General features: G+C 45.5%; 1 protein-coding gene across 1 annotated transcript in view; it reads right to left on the minus strand.

Moving 5' to 3' along the window:
• Positions 1-7,635: 7,635 nt before the first annotated feature.
• Positions 7,636-20,000, minus strand: part of LOC310777958 (MKI67 FHA domain-interacting nucleolar phosphoprotein-like) — a gene marked incomplete at its 5' end in the record, with an annotated part of 12,485 nt that continues 120 nt past the window's right edge. The window contains 5 exons of the mRNA XM_083638291.1: positions 7,636-9,229; positions 9,566-9,643; positions 13,340-13,551; positions 18,035-18,077; positions 19,926-20,000. The exon at positions 19,926-20,000 is cut by the window's right edge and continues 120 nt beyond it. Coding sequence (XP_083494417.1) covers positions 9,041-9,229; positions 9,566-9,643; positions 13,340-13,551; positions 18,035-18,077; positions 19,926-20,000 — 597 coding nt within the window. The 3' untranslated portion in view covers positions 7,636-9,040. The remainder of the gene's footprint in view (positions 9,230-9,565; positions 9,644-13,339; positions 13,552-18,034; positions 18,078-19,925) is intronic.

Genomic DNA, 20,000 nt, shown 5'->3' on the forward strand with positions numbered 1-20,000 from the left:
TTGCTGCTCTCGTATTTGTCCCGCACAGCCTGGAGGGAAATACAAGGCATTATTACTAGGTCATGCTAAAAACAACATTTCATCTTATTGAGACTGCACTGGTTTGGCAACCAACTCACCGTTAACTTGGTTTGCCCCTCGGTTACAGTCTCCACATTCTTGGCAATATGGGCCATGATTGGCTGGAGGTGGGCCTGGTTATAGGTTGAATAGCCCTGCTGTGTCGTCGACTGCAACACAAGAGATGGGAGATCAATTTAGTCAAGTGTGGTCTGATTCTTTATATCCAAAGCTGCTTTCACACATGTTTGGAATTCAGGAGTTATCTAGAGGCCATACGGATGGCTGTCATATGTGAATGTCTGCATGCGGCTCATGCGCGCTCCCGCGGAGCCTCGTCCTAGACGGAGGGAAGTGTACCCCCAGCCGTAGTCGCAGAAGCGTATTGTCCCCCCCCCAGAGCTCCGTGAGCTCGTGAGTGCATGAGGACAGAGACGATCGTGACAGATTATTATTATATAAATAGTCGATGTGAATGAGCGAGCAAAAAACACATGCCATTTGGTTTTCAAATGAAGCTCAAAACTGCTCCGTGTGCGACAGCCAACATGTTGCGGATTGCTGGATTGAAAGGCTCATGGCTCTGATCTGATTTCATGTCTGCTTCGCACAGCACACACATTTAATAAGCATTTTTGGACGCGAGGGTCGTCCCGCTTCCCAGTATTGGACATCGCTAGGTAGGGTATCTGGATCTGGTTGCGTTCATGTCTTTGATTTAACGTTTACACAGCGTTCGCGCAAATTCCAAGTAGCGTCAAGTCAGGCAGTATAAAACGAAAACTTCCGGGTATAACCTTCGCAATAATGGCAATTAAATAAAGTAAATGCACGTGTAATGTTTTTTTGTGTGTGTTTCGAAAGATACAGAACGGAGATAAACTGGAAGAATATCTGCTCCCTTCGAAAAGTCAATTTTAACCCGTAGTGAGTCGACATTCTGATTTTTTTTTACTAAGTAATACAACATTTATTTTATTTTGAAGGTAAAAACGTCTAGCTTCCTGTATTCTGTATAATTCTAGTAGGTTTGAGGCATTTTAAGACTGAACATAGCAAAGACCTGTTTTGTTTGTACTGCTTGCGACTCGAGGAAATCGATGCATCTGGGCGTGAGTTGTAGGGTTGTTTAATTAATTACTTACTAACGTTATGCGCAAACGATTATATGCCGTGAACGTTAGGCAGTTATCGCCCATTATGTATTTTTAGTTTTCACAACTGTGTGGTCATGCCCAAATTCCCCCACCCCCGCCGCCCGCCCCCTCTCTACTTTACAAACTCTGCGGAGGTGCTACTCATGTGTGAATGCAACATGCCTCATGTGTGAAAGGGTACACTTCACATATCATCCGGGGCAGGCTCAGTGGGGGGCAACCCTGACCTGATCCGGAGTTCATGTGTGAAAGTGGCTCAAGTGTGCCCTAGAGCAGTGGTTCTCAAATGGGGATCCGGGGACCCCCAGGGGTCCTTGAGGGGGTTACAGGGGGTCCCCAGCCAAAAGGGGGGTAATTTATTTTCGCTATAATTCCATTCATAATTAACACACAATGACTATTTTGGTCATGGGTTTTATACACTTTCTGTAATAAAACATCTAAAAGCATCAATCTTATTATCATATGGGGGAGCGTGGGACAAAATCCTATCAAATGGGGGGTCTGTGGTCTAATCTTTGTCAGTTTCAGTTCATGTGAAAAGATTTGAGAGTAGAGAGTATAGACTTCAGTGCACGTACCCATGTCCGTCCGTCAAGCAGGAGCTGGGAGAGGCAGAGGGAAGCTGCAGCAACCTCAGAGGGCCGGTAATGCACCATGTCATAGTCCAGTAGAGTTAACTCAGTGAGGTACCTGGCCAGCATATATGTCTCTAGAGGAGTCTAGAGAGACAGAAGACAGTCACTTTGAGAGCACCGATCACATAAACTACATGAAGAAAGGGAGACAAAATGTATTATATATATATATATATATATATATATATATATATATATATATAAATATATATATATATACACACATATCTCTCTGGCCCTGAGAGCCAGAGATCCAAACAGCTCACCTCATTTTTGCTCTTCTCATTTTTAAACAGTGATTTAGGACATTTAAATAATAATCATAATTATTATAATAAGTTTCATATTGCCATACTTGGTAACCGTTTTATAAACACAATAGATCACTTCAGACCGTGATATATGCTTATTATAGCACACCTAAGGGTGTTTTCGCCCGTAGGTGTCGGGCGAAGCACGACCTAGGTGTGGTATAATAAGCATATGCACCACGGCCTGTCGTGATCTATTGCTTAAATATAACATAAAAAAAAAAACTTCTGCAACGGCCATAAATGCACGTAGTATTCATCCCCAAGGTGTTGGGAGCTATTTCGTTGACAAACTCACGCTTTCAATCTTTGTAGTCCTTGTGAGGAAGTGTAGTGGCCCAGGGCGTCCCAGGTGAAACTTGAGGTTCTTCAGCATGACCTCCTCCATCTCCAGAATCTCTGCCTCAGTGTAGGTACTGGATGTCGCGTAGGCAAGTCGTGCAACAGTGGGAGTGTTCGGTCTCTCCTCATACTTTGTGGCCAGCAGCAAGGCCGTCACACCTACGAGCTGCAGCTCTTCACGAGACACTGGGTGGACCTGCGGCACATGAACAAGACTGTTAGCTAGAAGAAGCGGCTGGCAACTGTGCATGTGTCAGAGGAAGCATGGAGCTGGTCTACGGCTCTCCCCAGATCGGCAGAGGGTGGAGCAGTGACCAGGGCAGCGTGGGGCGGGGGGGGGGGGTTTACCTGTAGAAAACGATCCACGATGGCGATCGTAAGGAACAGTGTCTCTGGAAGCAGCTGGTAGAGGGAGTGAAGCTGGATCGTCCAGTCAACTAGACAAGCTCGCATGTCTTCATCGATTTCATTGTAAGCCTGCATGTACTTCGGTCGCACCGCCTGCTGCACCTGTGGAGACAGAACAACCTGTAATATAAAATACACACTGCAGACACACAGCAGATTAAGAGCAAATTAAGAGCATGACTTACCTCAAGGAGGTGCAGATAGGCCTCGATCTCTTCGACGTCCTGCTCATCAATGCCCTCTATGGAGAGCAGCGTCTCGGAAAAAGCCTGGCACCGTTCCTCCTCCTCCATGGACACATCGCCTCTCCCCTCCTCTGCCACGGGGCGGAGCAGGTCTTCCTCCTCCTCCTCCTCCATAGGAACATCGGCTGTCTCCTCCTCATCTGCGTTAAAATTGAGCCTCCCCAAGAGCACCTTCTCCATCTCCAGAATGTGGTCCCTTGGGAATACATTTTCTGAAATGTACCACCAGGCCTCCAGACTCTTCTCCTCATACTTTGAGGCCACCAGCATCGCCGTCACACCGACGAGCATCAGCTCTGCATCCTGCAGTGGCTGGCCCTGCAGCACCACATGAAGGAGAGTGTTAGCAAGTTCACACAAAACAGTCTGTACCTCATACCTAGCCTGGGTAAACCCAGCCCCCACGTGACCTGCTCTCAGACCTCTGGTTCTCAGTCACTACGTAGTGACTGAGAACTCTGAGAGCAGGTCACGTGGGGGCTGGGTTTACCCAGGCTACCTCATACCGCTAGTTGTTTGGGGGGGGGGTGTGTGTGGGGGGGGGGGGGGGGGGTAGATCATTGGTTGATCTGTAACAATGTTGCTACCAAGTGTGAACCAACTTATGTCCAATGCTCTACACTGCATGTATTAACCAATAGAAGAGATTTAGAAAAGAAAAGCAAGCAGTTTGTACCCTTAGAAACTGATCCAAGATGGCAATGGTGAGGTCCCATGTCTCCTGATGCAGCTGTAAGCGGGAGTGAACATCTTTCACCCAGTCGAGCAGAAGATCTTTGCGTTTAGCAGATTTTGTGGACCCCTGCATGGAGTTGGCTGGCACCGCCTGCTGCACCTGTGGAGACAGAACATACCTGTATTATCAAATGCAAATGCAAAAAGAAAGAACGCGCGAGAGAGTAAGGGCAAATAAACAGCATGAATTACCTGAAGACAGGCATAGAAGTCTCTGATGTATTCGGAGCGGACGGCAGCCCGGTGCACCTGTGGAGACAGAACATTTTGTCATATAAAATACAAGGTGCACCTGTGGAGACAGAACATCTTGTCATATAAAATACAAATGCCAAAGAGAGCACAGCAGAGTAAAGGGCTAATCAAACAGCATGACGTTACCTCAAACCAGGCGTGGGTTGAGAGGAGAGAGGAGGAGAGAGGAGAGAGGGGTGACTCAGAGAAAGTCGCCAGCTCTGCCACGGGGAAGAGCGGCTCTTCAGGTTCTTCCACCTGGTCTTCAGAGTGGAGCTGTGGCATCATGTCTCCAACCTGCTCATCAATGGTCTCCATAGAGAGGGGTGACTCAGAGAAAGCCTGGCCCCGTATCACCTCCTGCATCATGGGCACATCGGCTGTCTCCTCCTCTGTAGAGACGACCTCCTCCAGCACATCAATGTCCTCTATAGAGAGGGGCATCTCAGAGAAAGCCTGGCCCAGGACCTCCTCCTGCTTCCTGGCCACATCAGCTGTCTGCAGCTCTGCCACGGGTGGGAGCAGGTCTTCAGCTGCGTCCACCTGGTCTTCACCACGCATAGGCTGAACCACATCTTTTTTCAGTTTTCGGCTGACATGACGTGTGGCCGAGGTTTTCACTGGTCCGGTCTTCTGAAGGCACAAAGTAGACAATTGAATGTCACTCAGAGTCAGACATATGCTGTTAGCTAGTTCAACACAACGCATGTTGCTTTAAAACGCTGACTTTGCTTCATAACTCTACGTGTGTGTTCTTCTTCTGATGTTTAATGACCGTTGGCAAACAGCATTTTGTGCATTACCGCCACCTTCTGGATTTTAGCAGTTACAAAATATTCTCTTCACAGTGTGAAAAACAAAACGACGTCCACCCAGTGTGTGTGTGTGTGTGTGTGTGTGTGTGTGTGTGTGTGTGTGTGTGTGTGTGTGTGTGTGTGTGTGTGTGTGTGTGTGTGTGTGTGTGTGTGTGTGTGTGTGTGTGTGTGTGTGTGTGTGTGTGTGTGTGTGTGTGTGTGTGTGTGTGTGTGTGTGTGTGTGTGTGTGTGTGTGTGTGTGTGTTCTCTACCTGGCTTTTTATACACCCCATCCTCCTTTGATGGATGTGAAGACCCCGGACACTCGTCACCTTGCTCCAGCCACAGGAAGGGCATGTGAGCAGGCTAAATGCCATGTTTATGTTGTGATTCTTCCTTGTCTGTCTCCTGGCCACATCAGCTGTCTGCAGCTCTGCCACGGGTGGGAGCAGGTCTTCAGCTGTCTGCAGCTCTGCCACGGGCGGGAGCAGGTCTTCAGCTGTCTGCAGCTCTGCCACGGGCGGGAGCAGGTCTTCAGCTGTCTGCAGCTCTGCCACGGGCGGGAGCAGGTCTTCAGCTGCGTCCACCTGGTCTTCACCACGCATAGGCTGAACCACATCTTTTTTCAGTTTTCGGCTGACACGTCTTATGGCCGAGGTTTTCAATGGTCCGGTCTTCTGAAGGCACAAAGTAGACGATTGAATGTCACTCAGAGTCAGACATGCTGTTAGCTAGTTCAACACAATGCAAGTTGCTTCAAAACGCTGACTTTGCTTCATAACTCTACTTGTGTGTGTGTGTGTGTGTGTGTGTGTGTGTGTGTGTGTGTGTGTGTGTGTGTGTGTGTGTGTGTGTGTGTGTTTGTTTGTTTGTATGTTTGTTTGTGTGTGTGTTCTTCTTCTTCTGATGTTTAATGGCCGTTGGCAAACAGCATTTTGTGCATTACCGCCACCTTCCGGATTTTAGCAGTTACAAAATATGATCTTCACAGTGTGAAAAACAAAACAACGTCCACCCTGTGTGTGTGTGTGTGTGTGTGTGTGTGTGTGTGTGTGTGTGTGTGTGTGTGTGTGTTCTCTACCTGGCTTTTTACACACCCCATCATCCCTTGATGGATGTGAAGGCCGTGGACACTCGTCACCTTGCTCCAGCCACAGGAAGGGCATGTGAGCAGTTTCTTTCTTGTCTGTCGCTGATGAGGAAAAACAAACATAAATTAAAATCACTCAAAATGCAAACATTCTCCAACAAACACAGGTGTTTGTTTGGTGTGCCATAGCTGTCTGTCCTTGTTTGGAGCATGGGTTTGGTTTGGAGATGTTTGGATCAAACATTCTCAAGGAGAAAACACGCACATCCGAATCCAGAAGATTGGGCAGGTGCCGAGCTCAAAGGTGAACAAGCAGTACAAAATGATTAAAAAGCTCGCACACTGCGTGGGCTCCAGTTTCAGTGTTTTTATTTTAACAACCAAAATGTGACGCTTTTTGACGCTTTTTATTCATTTTTTACTGCTGGATCAAACATTCACCAACAACTGCCAACATGAATGGTGTCAGTTGTTGTCAGTTGTTGACGGTTGTTGTCGCCGACCGACGCTGCAGACGGCCGCTATCATTTTGAAAATACAATTTCCATCAAACCGTTTAACGCACATTTTCAATTTGCGCACACAAAACCTGAGGAAACGCTGCAAGATTAGAAAAACCTCCAAATATCACAACGTTTTTATGCTTGAGGGAGGTGGGGAGTTGCATATTGAGCGAATCCTCCGTGGTCTGGTGAAAAACCATGCCGTTTGCACTGCAAAACACCGTGGCCTGCCGCCGCCGGCCGCCGTGTTGCAACAGAAGACTGGGATAAACGTTAAGGCGACTCACTTCTAAAATTGAATGCAATGTTACTAACTGCTCCATGTCGTGTAACAGAGTTGAGAGGGCAAACGTTACACGGACCATTTTGTGTCTGACTCACCCGCTCCATGATGAGAAAAGCTGAGGAGATTCAATTGATGTGATGTACCGTCACCGACCGTGTCAATTCTTGATCTGTCTTGAGTTTCCAACCGAGTTGATGCAGCGTCTGACTGGAATGAGGTGCTGTGAGGCGGGCGTTAAGTTTAAAGGTCTGAACGGGCCAATCAGGAGGTCTCATAGTCTCAGACCAATCAGGTCAGAGGTTAGTCAGACCCAACGTCCTACGTCACCATAACAACGTCAGCTGCTGCCTAAAGCCGGAAGGAGAGAGTCGGACTGGAGCTAGCTACTAGCTACCTAGCGTTAGCTGATTAGCCACCCACTTTTAACTCCAGCATTGAATCTAAAAGAAAGTAATGCCTCCGCGTGATTCAAAATGAACGTAATCGATAGTGTACGGGATATGGCCGCCGCTGGAAGCGAGTGACACGGCATTACTATCGTTAACGTTAGTTGGTTATTGTAGCACATAACGTAGTAGGCTAGCCAGTTAGCGACCCATAATAATCTCAACATGTCAACTGCAAGCTATTGGAGTTTTCTGCTCAAACGTGTCTTTAACGTTATTATGGGATACATTCTCTCAGGCGTCACCCATTTTTCTTCCACAATTTAGTGTAATGTAACAGCAAAGTCAAATGGCCATGCTAAAGTAAGTTAGTTCCAGGCCAGGGCTCCTTAAGCGGGTCCGCAGTAAAACAAAGAATGGATAGTTTAATTTAATTATTGCCTCATTTATTAGAAGTTAGCACCAAGAATGAAGGACATTTCTAACCAGAGGTTTCAATAATAATTTATTGGATTCATAGCGCCTTTCTAGACTTTCACTCCCCACTTATAGCGTAGACACTACTAGACAGACAGCAAAGATAGACTGTTCTAGTGGTTCACTTCGACTGGAAAACACTCATATCTTGCTCCAATATGCTGTAGTCATAGCTGTGGGTATTTCACTTTTGCATTTAAAATAGGGGCTCAGCTTTTTCTCTCCATAACATAATCATGTCAAACAGCAATATCAGGCTATCTTGGCTCAATTGTCCCTAAGGGATCAAATAACAAATCATTCCATAGGCATGTAGGGATTGAGCAAGAGAGGGGGGGGGGGGGACCTGTCTCCAAGCTTTGTCTGGGGGGAAGCCCACAGTCTCAGACATTGTTTGTCTGGAGGGAAGCCCACAGTCTGACATTGGAAACCATTGAGTTAGCTTCCATACGTACATCCATTTGCATTCAAATATCTTGGTAGAAAACTTAAACTTTATGGGTTAATACATGACCATTAATTGACTTCTTTCTTTCAGAACCAGTCAGTGGATTTAAAGGATTACTCAACAGATTATGATCTCATTTATTATTAAAGATCATCACTGGGAATTTGACCATTCAAAAGCAAGCATTTTAACAGGTGTAGTAATAAAGCAGGTTATCACGTTATAATAGCATGTCTCATGTCAATACATTCTACTGCAGCTCCTGTGTGCTGAAGGACATGGCCTGGTCCAGGACAGAAATGAAGGACATGGCCTGGTCCAGGACAGAAATGGACATTTCCCATCGTCAAAACACTTCAGTCCAGGCAATTTGTTTTTGTGCCGAAGAATCACACTCCTTTGCCATGTTATGACAAGCACCCTCCATAACACACCGAGTTAGGGAGGGTTCCTTCCTAAGAGCATCTTTCAAATTGAATGGCAACTATGAAGGTCCTTACACATCAAGAGCGATGCGAATATACGGCACGAAATTGCGATGCGAGTTTTGACCCACCTGTCAATCACAGCCACAGATGTGTACACGTCGGAAGCGAATTTCTGAAAAATCGAACGTGGTTCGAAAAAATAAACACCGCAATAACGCTCAGCGAAACTTCGCCGTCGGTATGCACGGTTGCATTGACTGATATAGGTTCGGAAAATATTATTGACGTGCGAATTAATCGCACGAAAAAAACGTGCTCGGTGTGTAAGGACCTTTACTTCTTTTATCATACAATTTCCACATGTCAACAGACACACACTGATTCCTGAAGACAGTTCCAAGTCATCCTGCCACTCCCAAAGCAATTCTGACCATACACAACCATGATGTATCGTATGCTATATCTCTGCTCTGACAGCGGCAGAACCAAGTCCATCATTTAAAACCGTAGTGTAGCCGCATTGTCTCCTTCAGATGTTTCCTCGTCAGTGTCGCTCTCTTCCTCCTCTGTGGCTTTGGATTTTGGAGCTGGCACCTTGAAGGTAATCTCGTCCTCTGGGTCATCGCTGCCCATGACCTGGGACTTCCGCCTGTCCAGGAAAGACGGGGTGCAGCCTGGCGTGGTGTCCTAATGTGAGATGGCATTGTTAATAAAATGGGCACAGATGGCTTGCTGAAACCATCTACATTGGATTCATTTTGAGTGTCAGGTTATCCCTTTAAACTGTACAACGTTGACTCTTTTTTCCCAGTTGCTATGTTGGCACATGGGTTTTATCACACTGCCATGAATAGGAGCAGGTAATAAGCTTAATGCACCAGAATACTATAAGCACAGTTATCTGGCCCTAGACCACTGGGAGGACCTGGGGCCATTTTCAGCCTGTGCTCAAGCCAACATCCACACACCATCATACAAATGCAATATAAACATGTCAGCAGCTACACATGGTGTTGCTCTTACATCGCTACACGTAGAGGCGCTACACGTGGACGCATCCATGGCGTCAGAGGACTTTTTCTTCTGTGGAACCTGGGCAGCCTGTAGAAGGACAAAAATACAGGTTGTAAAAAGGTTAGCATCACAAGAAAGCAACAAACAAATACTATAATATATAATATATATATAATATAATATAACTATAATAGCAGATTTTCTCTCAAATGTTGCACGCCCGAAAAAACGTATGCTTTTGCTCAGGAGGGATTAGGGTTCAATGGAGATTTCTGTTTTTGATGGCTGATACAGATTCTTTGGACTGATGCTGCCAATAAGCAGCTTATTGCTTATAGCAACATTGCTTATTGGCAGCTTCAGTCCAAAGAATCTGTTCAGTTCAGTTTAGTTTGCCTTAGCCCTATGAACGCCCACGACCCATCATAGGGCTTAAGCTGGAATTATGCTTCCCGCATCGGCGAGGACCGCGAGTGTCTGTGCGGAAAAGTCAAAGGTGACGTCAAATCAGCAGACACGCCCCTCCGCAAGGCTCCTGTGCAGCCGGTTTTCGCCTGGCCGTGCACACCCCGAATTTTGTAACTACGCGGACGCGGCTGGGCGGACAAAGTGGAGTTTTCAAGACTCCCGCGAGCAGAAACCCGCACAGAGTATAAAAGCTCCACACGTTTTCTCGTCAGGATTCCGTGTCTCTCATTTCCGTGCGGCCGGGCCAAATGTCAAGCATATTCCCACTTCCCAGCTTAAGGCAAACTGACCTGAGCTGATGCTTCCAATAAGCAATAGGTTGTGCCAAAATTGTATTTTTGCAGGTTGAATCAGCCTTTAAACAGCATTTTCCAATAAAGTTGCAAAAAATAAGACATTCTAGCAGGAAAAACTTTCTGGACCTATATTATTCTATGATTTATCCTTTCATTTCTAATGGGAACATAGTTTGCACAAGCACATATAAAACCAGTCTTTCTTCCATCTTCATATTCATTTTTTGTTTGTTAGATTGTCACTAACTAACCTGGGCCAGTTCTCAATCAAGTACAGCCGTCAAATCACTTGGAACAGTCTTCCTGCGGCACTAGATTCAGGGACTCTGTTAGCCGGCTTTTAGCCGGTATTTGTTGTCGTGGGCCGGCAAATTAAAAGGTCGCTGGCTCAATTGGCCGGTTGGAAATATGCCAAATAAATACATTCTTTATATAAAATTAGGGATGGGTATCGTTAAGGAATTAACAATACTACTACTCTTATCGATACTGCTCATATGGATCCGGTATTTTAACGGTACTCTTATCAGTACTTTTGTTATTTTTAAGAGAAAAAACCCCAGAAACAAATGAGGCTGGTTGTTGTGGCAGACAATTCTGCCTGGTGAGGCGAAACACGTCAAGAACTGTGCGCCGCTTGTGATATCTTTCTGTTTTTATTAGTTTGGGGGGCGGGGAAAGTGTCGCCACAGACACAAGTTCATAAATGTTGCGATACAGAGCGATGCAATGGCTTTTACAGACCTGCCAACCTGCACGCATATTTCGTACCATGCACGCATTTTGGCATCAAAGTACGCTTTGTGCGATTTGTCAGTTAAAACTACGCAAAAAGGCGTTGACGCCTGTGAATTCAATTGTGTATGGGTGCACTGGGCAGTATGCGTATCGTGTGTTATGAATCTCTCACTCTGGTCATGAGTCACGACGACTACTGTGAAAGACTAGCGATAACCTGACCAATCCAACCAAGGAACGCATAGTCTAGCCAATCAGAGGCAGATTAGGGCGGGTCATGACTTCGTCATGCATCATGTTAGTGTGCGTCACGCAAGGGAGCTCCTGACAGCCGAACTCCGCTGCAGCTTTCTAAGATCAATATATTTAATTAGCCACTCTTAATAACAAATAGAGAGACAAAGTGAACGTCACTTCCTCCTTCAGCACTGTACCAGAGATTTCCATCCGCCATTTATTTTCCCATAGACATTTTGTAAAATGTTTATAAAAAGTTTTACTGGTTAGGGTTAGGGTTACTAACGCTATAATCGGGAGAGACCATATAACATTTCACTTGGACCAAAACTTAAAAAAACATTGAACAAATATTTTCTTCAAACCCACATTTTTTTATGTTTTCGTCCGAGTGAAATGTTATGCGATGTCTCCTGGTTCTAAATATATCTGTACCATTTGTTTGTGTGTTTTGAACCAGTAAAACCCTTTTTATAAGCATTTTATGAAATGTCTATGGGAAAATAAAATGGCGGATGAAAATCTCTGATACAGTGCTGAAGCAGGAAGTGACGTTCCACTTTGGCTCTCTATACAATGCGGGCAGGAGGTGCCAGAGCCTGGAAAGAGTGGCAGGGAATTGGCTGGGGAAGGGACACATCGTGGCCCATATACTGTAACGTTGAATGCCGCGGTCCTGAGGGTTACCCGCTAACGAACATGCTAACATTACAGTAGCTGTTTCAAGGCTAGCGTTAGCTGTGGAACGTTACAATTGGTGCGGTTAAATAACGTATAATGATCGGTAGGATGCAGGAACCAAGCATGTGGCTGGAGATCACCACAGTAAGTTAGTGGTTATTGATACTTTGTGGTGTTTCTAAATGTCTGGGTTTCTCCTGCTGTTTTTGTCTGATGAATGAAACAAGGAGGAAGGCCGTTTAGAATTATTCTTGCTTCACATTCAGTCAACTTCTCTGCAAAGATGCGGATTCTTAAAACAAAGGGTTTAACGTTAGAAGACCTGAAGCTGATATATTGATCTTTAGGAGAGACACTAACAAGAATGAATAAACAAGATTCATGGGTCATGTAGCTAAGTACTTAGTGTTGACACGACCAATTCATCTTGTTTATTAATTCACAGAAAGGTAATGGTAGGCCTGGATATCACTGACAGGCTTTTATGCGTCACATGAACAGGCATGCAGATTAAACCAAAATAGTAAATACATCCCAATCAATTCAAATTCACTCAATGGAATTGCAATCCAATTCTCTCTCTCTCTCATTTTTTAAGTGCCTATTTTTTTTAAGTGTCTTAAACTGACATGTGACTGCTTATACTAAAAGCATAAGCAGGTGTACTTAAACTTTTGACTTGTCTGTGCCCAAAACACACCGTGCTCGGACGCCGGTGTATGGTACTCAAAATATTTTCTCAAGGTTGGCAGGTCTGCTTTCATGAATGGGCGATGTGCTCAATCACCAGTATGTTAACTCTCTTGAGGATATATAGTGACTTTACACATTTATTTACATGATTGTCACTTTAAGAAATGATTAAATCTATCTTTTTTCAATACATTTTGACTGGGCCGGAAAATCTTCTATATGGCCGGAATTCTGGAATGATGCCAGCTGCATTGGCCGTCTAGAAAAAAGCCTAGCAGAATCGCTGCCTAGATTGTCCTGATATGGGCAAACCGATACTGAAACTGGGCAAATGTAAGCTCAGGGATGCAAAGTCATGGATGGTGAGAAAGGTGACAGATACCAGAGCAGACATAAGACCACTCAGAAATCCTCCTATTTTAGGATGAAAGAGGTGACTTGTCACCTAAAGGTGACTAGTTTGCATCCCTGTACGTTCTAGGAATTTAGCAAATGCTCCTATCCAGGTGGGTGACATACGAAGGAGCGCAAGTACAATAAGCTTTAAATTGATGGATCACCAAATTCTCAAGCAACCAGTAGGGGGCAGCTGGGATGACTCTTGAGCTCAGATAAATAAAAGGGGTCACACAGCAAACTTGAAGTTACTATTCCAAATCCAAACGCTTACAAATCCCGGGAAGTCGTATTCGATGCCGTGTGCAGCCAGCCTCTTGCGGAGCTTGAACTCCTTGCGTAGGAGCTTGTCGGTCATCTTGGCCGCCTGCTCTGCTGTGCGTGTCTTGTTGTAGCGCGTCACGGCAGGATGTTTGGGTTTCCGGAACGTCTTCTGAGAGCCAACAAACAGCTCCTCGTGCACCTTCTCCGGAGGAACCACATGACCTGGAAAACAGCAAGAGGCAACAGATTTACATTTATCTTATTTTTTTCTTTTTCTTTTTTTACAATTGATGCTCTTAAGTAGAGTTATTTCTCATTGGTGCACACACTAAGTGAATAGTTGTAAATTGGTGTCATGGAAAGCACCCGAGTGATGACCCCCCCCCCCAAAAAAAAGAAGAGAAAAGTCTAAATTTAAGATGGGTAAACAAAGCATGATATTCTTGTTAAAAGTTGTGCAAAAGTTTTCCTCTCAGCGCAGTTGCAGGCTGCGTTCTCCGCCTCCCTCCTCCCAGACCCTGGCTGGCGAAACAGGCTCCTGCATGGGACCAGGAGGATTCAGTCTGTCCAAACTCAATACCGATCTAATCTCTCAGTAGAATAGTAGTACAATGAGATTCAGGGAAATATATTTTAGTAGCCGATGTGTTTAGAGCAGCGTTGTCACGTTGTCACGTCGTAGTATAGCGTTATATTTTACATATGCGCTAAACTGCGATGAGATTTGTTTGCGGAAATGTCAGACTGTGCTCTCTCTGGTCTGAGCACAGAGAGCAAGCAGGCAGAGGGGGAGAGAGAGAGAGAGAGATCGGGTCCCTACAAGCAGCAGAGTGAGTGAGAGAGAGGGATCTGCATGGGGAAAGTGGGAGAGAGATATGATGCTGCTGCTAAGTGCACTGGCTGCGCTATAGGCTACACTCTCCATTCACAAACTGCACTGGTCTCTGTGACCGCGATGGCGCTCCAAGGATTAAATTATTATTACTCTCTTGCCTTTCATGACACAACTTTAAAACGTAGATAGATAGTAAAAAACACATTAGGAAAAGTCATGGACAGGCAGGGTCATATCCTTTATTGAAATAGAGTTACATGCATTGAAAATATCAAAACGGTCCCACTGACCACAGTGGCGGTTCTAGTGTTAACTCATTCATGGCCAGTTTAGGACTGCCAATATTTAGCACAGGCCAAAGATTTTCATAATTGTTGGTCATCTTTCAAGACCCACAGTAAATTATCTATTAGCACCAAAGTGATTTGCAATACCTCAAAATGAAGATGTACGTCTCTGGGTTCACCAGGGGGAAAAAAGTTAGCTTTTAGCATGTTCTGTACTCTACTTATAGCCATTTATATACACCCTGTTTTCACCAAAAAGGTCTCTCTGAGAAGATAAATTGCAGAAAATGGCATTTTTCTAAATCACACAATCTCAGGCAGAACTCGCTCTCAATTCTTTTATTTTGAACTGTATTGACATCAGACATGTAAATATTATTCGTTATGACACAAATGAAAAAAAAATATATATATATATATATATATATACATGATGTGCTTTTTTTTACATTCAACAATACAGTTTACTCAGTGTGAGTGAGTGTGATCATAGAATAGAATGCAGAGATCAGTGTAGTCTCTCTCACACACACACACACACACACACACACACACACACACACACACACACACACACACACACACACACACACACACACACACACACACACACACACACACACACACACACACACACACACACACACACTCCTTACCGCGAGATCATCCGGGTCCTGTCGCATTGGAGTCAGTCCAGTCTTCCTCGCCCCCGACAGGAAAGTGGCCGTGCTGCTTCGCTCTGTGTGAAAGCCATTTCTGTGGCGAGGCTGCAGCTGTTCTCCTCCTGCTCACACAGTTGTGACTCCGTCTCGTCTCTTTCGGGCTGGGACACAGGAACGGGGTCGAGGGACCAGGATCGATCATGTTGGTCACGGGTTTGACTACCGCGGTTTCGATGTCCGCTGCCCTGCAACAAGCCGATCAGCTCGTGCAGCGCGCCGAGGGGTGTTTCAATGGCGTTTCTCCTCTGCAACAAGGAAGCGCGTTTCTCTGTTCTCTGTTTTTGCTCCTGCTCATTTCAAAACAACAGCTGCGGTATGTGTTTGATAACGTGTTGTCGGCTTGCCTTTGTGGCTAGGGACCTGAAAACATGTCACAGGCTGGGGAAGTGTTTGAACTACGCGCTGTACTAATAAAAACAAAAACACGTCAAACACATCTTTGGCGTGGATGGCTATTTCTGATAACACGTCAAAGACGTCTTTGGCGGTGAATGAGTTAACAGGTCAAGTGACACAAACGTCCAATGAGCTGTGTGTATTGTAGCTACTAGCACCATATTGGTAGGAAAATGCTTGTGACATCATGGGAATAGGCTTGGAGTTGTGAGGAGCCGAAAGGGTGCAGGGGGAGTAGTGGAGTAACTATCTTGAAATCCCATAGTCTTTGGGGACAACCTGACGTCAGGTTGTACTAAATCTCCCATTCATTTGCGGGCAAAAAAAAAAGCAGTGTTCCACCCTTAGAGGGCGCTTATGCCAGTTATGCTGCTGAAAAATGATACAAATGGCAGAATGGCAACAGTTTGGTCACAAATGTGGAAATTTTGACCAGCATTCTTCACACATCCCCCCCAAAGTCATATATATTGGTTAAAAGCTGAAAAAAAGTGTTTTGGAGGTAAGTTCTCCTTTAAGGAATCATATAACAGACACAAAGCCACTTTGGCACCGTAGGGAAGTGAGTCCACTACCAAAAGCACCAGGCACCTCTCTCTCTCTGTCAGGCTCAGTGGAGCCCCCTATCTGCCCTGCTCTGACCTCCCACAACTCCTTCATCTGAGCTGTAACCAGGCCAGATCAATTAAGCTCTGTCTCTCTCTGTGTCCCAAACTGTCTCTCTGTGTGTCCCAAACTGTCTATCTGTGTGTCCCAAACTGTCTCTCTGTCTGTCCCAAACTGTCTATCTGTGTGTCCCAAACTGTCCGTCTCTCTGTCCCAAACTGTCTCTCTGTGTGTCCCAAACTGTCTCTCTGTGTGTCCCAAACTGTCTCTCTGTGTGTCCCAAACTGTCTCTGTGTCCCAAACTGTCTCTGTGTCCCAAACTGTCTCTGTGTCCCAAACTGTCTCTCTGTGTGTCCCAAACTGTCTCTCTGTGTGTCCCAAACTGTCTCTCTGTGTCCCAAACTGTCTCTGTGTCCCAAACTGTCTCTCTGTGTCCCAAACTGTCTCTGTGTGTCCCAAACTGTCTCTCTCTCTCTGTCCCAAACTGTCTCTCTGTCGCAAACTGTCTCTCTCTGTGTCCCAAACTGTATGTCTCTATGTGCGAAACTGTCTCTCTCTCTCTCTGTCTCAAACTGTCTCTCTATGTGTCCCAAGCTGTCTCTCTCTGTGTGTCCCAAACTGTCTCTCTGTGTGTCCCAAACTGTCTCTCTGTGTGTCCCAAACTGTCTCTCTGTGTGTCCCAAACTGTCTCTGTGTCCCAAACTGTCTCTGTGTCCCAAACTGTCTCTGTGTCCCAAACTGTCTCTCTGTGTCCCAAACTGTCTCTCTGTGTGTCCCAAACTGTCTCTCTGTGTCCCAAACTGTCTCTGTGTCCCAAACTGTCTCTCTGTGTCCCAAACTGTCTCTGTGTGTCCCAAACTGTCTCTCTCTCTCTGTCCCAAACTGTCTCTCTGTCGCAAACTGTCTCTCTCTGTGTCCCAAACTGTATGTCTCTATGTGCGAAACTGTCTCTCTCTCTCTCTCTGTCTCAAACTGTCTCTCTATGTGTCCCAAGCTGTCTCTCTCTGTGTGTCCCAAACTGTCTCTCTCTCTGTGTCCCAAACTTTATGTCTCTATGTGCGAAACTGTCTCTCTCTCTCTGTCCCAAACTGTCTCTCTCTGTGTCCCAAACTGTATGTCTCTCTATGTGCGAAACTGTCTCTCTCTCTCTCTGTCTCAAACTGTCTCTCTATGTGTCCCAAGCTGTCTCTCTCTATGTGTCCCAAACTGTCTCTCTCTGTGTCCCAAACTTTATGTCTCTATGTGCGAAACTGTCTCTCTCTGTCCCAAACTGTCTCTCTATGTGTCCCAAGCTGTCTCTCTCTATGTGTCCCAAACTGTCTCTCTCTGTGTCCCAAACTTTATGTCTCTATGTGCGAAACTGTCTCTCTCTCTCTCTGTCTCAAACTGTCTCTCTATGTGTCCCAAGCTGTCTCTCTCTATGTGTCCCAAACTGTCTCTCTCTGTGTCCCAAACTGTATGTCTCTCTATGTGCGAAACTGTCTCTCTCTCTCTCTGTCTCAAACTGTCTCTCTATGTGTCCCAAGCTGTCTCTCTCTATGTGCGAAACTGTCTCTCTCTGTCCCAAACTGTCTCTCTATGTGTCCCAAAACTGTCTCTCTATGTGTCCCAAAACTGTCTCTCTCTGTCCCAAACTGTCTCTCTATGTGTCCCAAAACTGTCTCTCTATGTGTCCCAAACTGTCTCTATGTGCCAAACTCCCTTTTTCAAACTCTTGTTGTATCTCCCTCCCTCCCACCACCTCTCTCATGCCTGCACCGTGCTCTCTGAAGACTGAACACTTCAGCTGAGAGCAACAACACCGTGGTCCAAAAGGCCTGGTGGTGAGAGAAGAACACAAGAACCTATCATTCACTCACAGGCCCATTCCAGCAGCTCGGCACTGCGACCACAGAGACCCATCTGAGGAAAAAGCCCGCAAAGACTACATCAAATCAACAGCTGAGGGGCTCCAGGTCCTCTCTGAGCGATGTGGAGCATTTAGGGCAGGCTGGGCTTCGTTCAGATAGAGATCGTGTTTGTTTTAGACCCACATAAAAAAACAAAACCAGCGGATCCCAACATGAAACCGGCGCCTTTAGTCAACAACATGGTCTCACAGTGAGAGAAGAGAGAGGGGGGGGGGGGGCAGTGAGAGAAGAGAGAGGGCGGGGGGGGGGGGGCACTGACGAAACGGCTGATGTAATCACAATTCGGGGTCAGATCAAATTGTGCCCCAGTTCGAAAATTCCAAAATACTCAATCACAGTAGGAGAATGTGGGCCAGCACAGCAGCACGGTGGAGCAAACAATCAGGTGATGTGCCTTAGCGGGCCTGAGAACGTTTTGACTTGCAGCACGGCAAACGTTTCTACTCTAGACAAAAGAGTAAAGAAACTATATGCTTGAACAATGGAAATGCAGTCTATGCTTAAAGTAAATGCATGCAAATAAACGGATCATTCTGCCACAATTTGACACCATAGTAGAACAGTCGTTCTAGTCGCCCTATTTGACTCATAGGCCAGTAAAACTCTGTTCATGTCCAACCCAAGGATGACTTTCAATGCCTTGCTCTGATTGGACATTAGAAAACATAGGCCTTATCTATTGGATTGACATTATAAATCATTGATTCAACCCATAAAGTTACTGAACCCACGTTTCCGATCAAATGCTTCTCCTCATCAGCTTAAAGACGAGATGAACCCAACGGAGCCCCAAGTGGCCCGTGGGTCGGAGTCACGTTTCAGACTGAAAAACAAAACTTGTCTGAGATGACAGGTTGAAAGGCGGGCCATAGTAGCATGTCGATGATTTGATTTGACAATTTTGTGGACTGGATTTGGCTTTGGCCAATCCTGGCATGTTCCGCCCCCAAATCGAGTGGGATTCAGCGTGTTGTGGTGCTACGCGAGTGGGATCCGCAGAGTACCAGGCAGCCAGCTGCTTCTGTGTGGAGCGGAGCGGACAATCCGATGCATGAGTGCTGCCCGCCCGCCTGGAATCTCCGAGGGGCGACCCCTTAGTTAACGTTATCCTGGAATGCGAGTTTAACGAGCCAGTTACATTTCTTTGCATTCTCAGACATTACCGTTTGCTTTATTTTGTATGTTACATACAATTGACCAAGTTAATAGTTAGTTTATGGGCTATAAATTCTGCCAGATTACAGACACTATAGGCACCATTTTCTCCTTCATTTGGAGGAGAACATTCTCCTGAAATAAAGATTGATTGACAGCTGCCATGTCGTGATCGGTCATGATTGGTTGAAATGGGGTAGAAATTTGATAGTACTATGTGAGGTCAGCAAACTGTAGATTACTGTTATGAATGAAATCTTGAAAAATGAACTTTTGATGTGAAAAAGTGTGAAAAACGAAATAAATAAATAGGTGCACTGAATACCCAGGTATTTGAACTAAAATGAAAAAGAAAATCATTTATGGGTTCAGCTCGACTTTAAATCAAGGTTGTACTTTTGTATCAAATAAAACATTAATACTGAAGGATAAAAGTATAGCATTGTCAGAAACCTAATTTCCAGCATGAAAGGCAATAGACAGACACTGACACCTGGTTGCAGAAATGTACTCCAACAGTCTAAAATAGAGTGCAAATAGAGAATCACAAACGCTATTTGGTGCTACAGTATAGTAGTAGTAGTAAAGATGTGGGCATTTGGGAAAGCAGAACCATGACCTGATACTAATTACCGTCCCCCATTGTCAACAACCCCTTGTTCGCCGCCTCTTTCCAGGTGTTTACCTTGAAGTTGCTGGAGTTGACCCAGGAGCTGGCGATGCCGTCAATCATCTTGTCCAGCGCCGTCTGATCCTGCTC

Source organism: Poromitra crassiceps (genome assembly GCF_964638095.1).
Source record: "Poromitra crassiceps genome assembly, chromosome: 6".
Classification (NCBI taxonomy): domain Eukaryota; kingdom Metazoa; phylum Chordata; class Actinopteri; order Beryciformes; family Melamphaidae; genus Poromitra; species Poromitra crassiceps.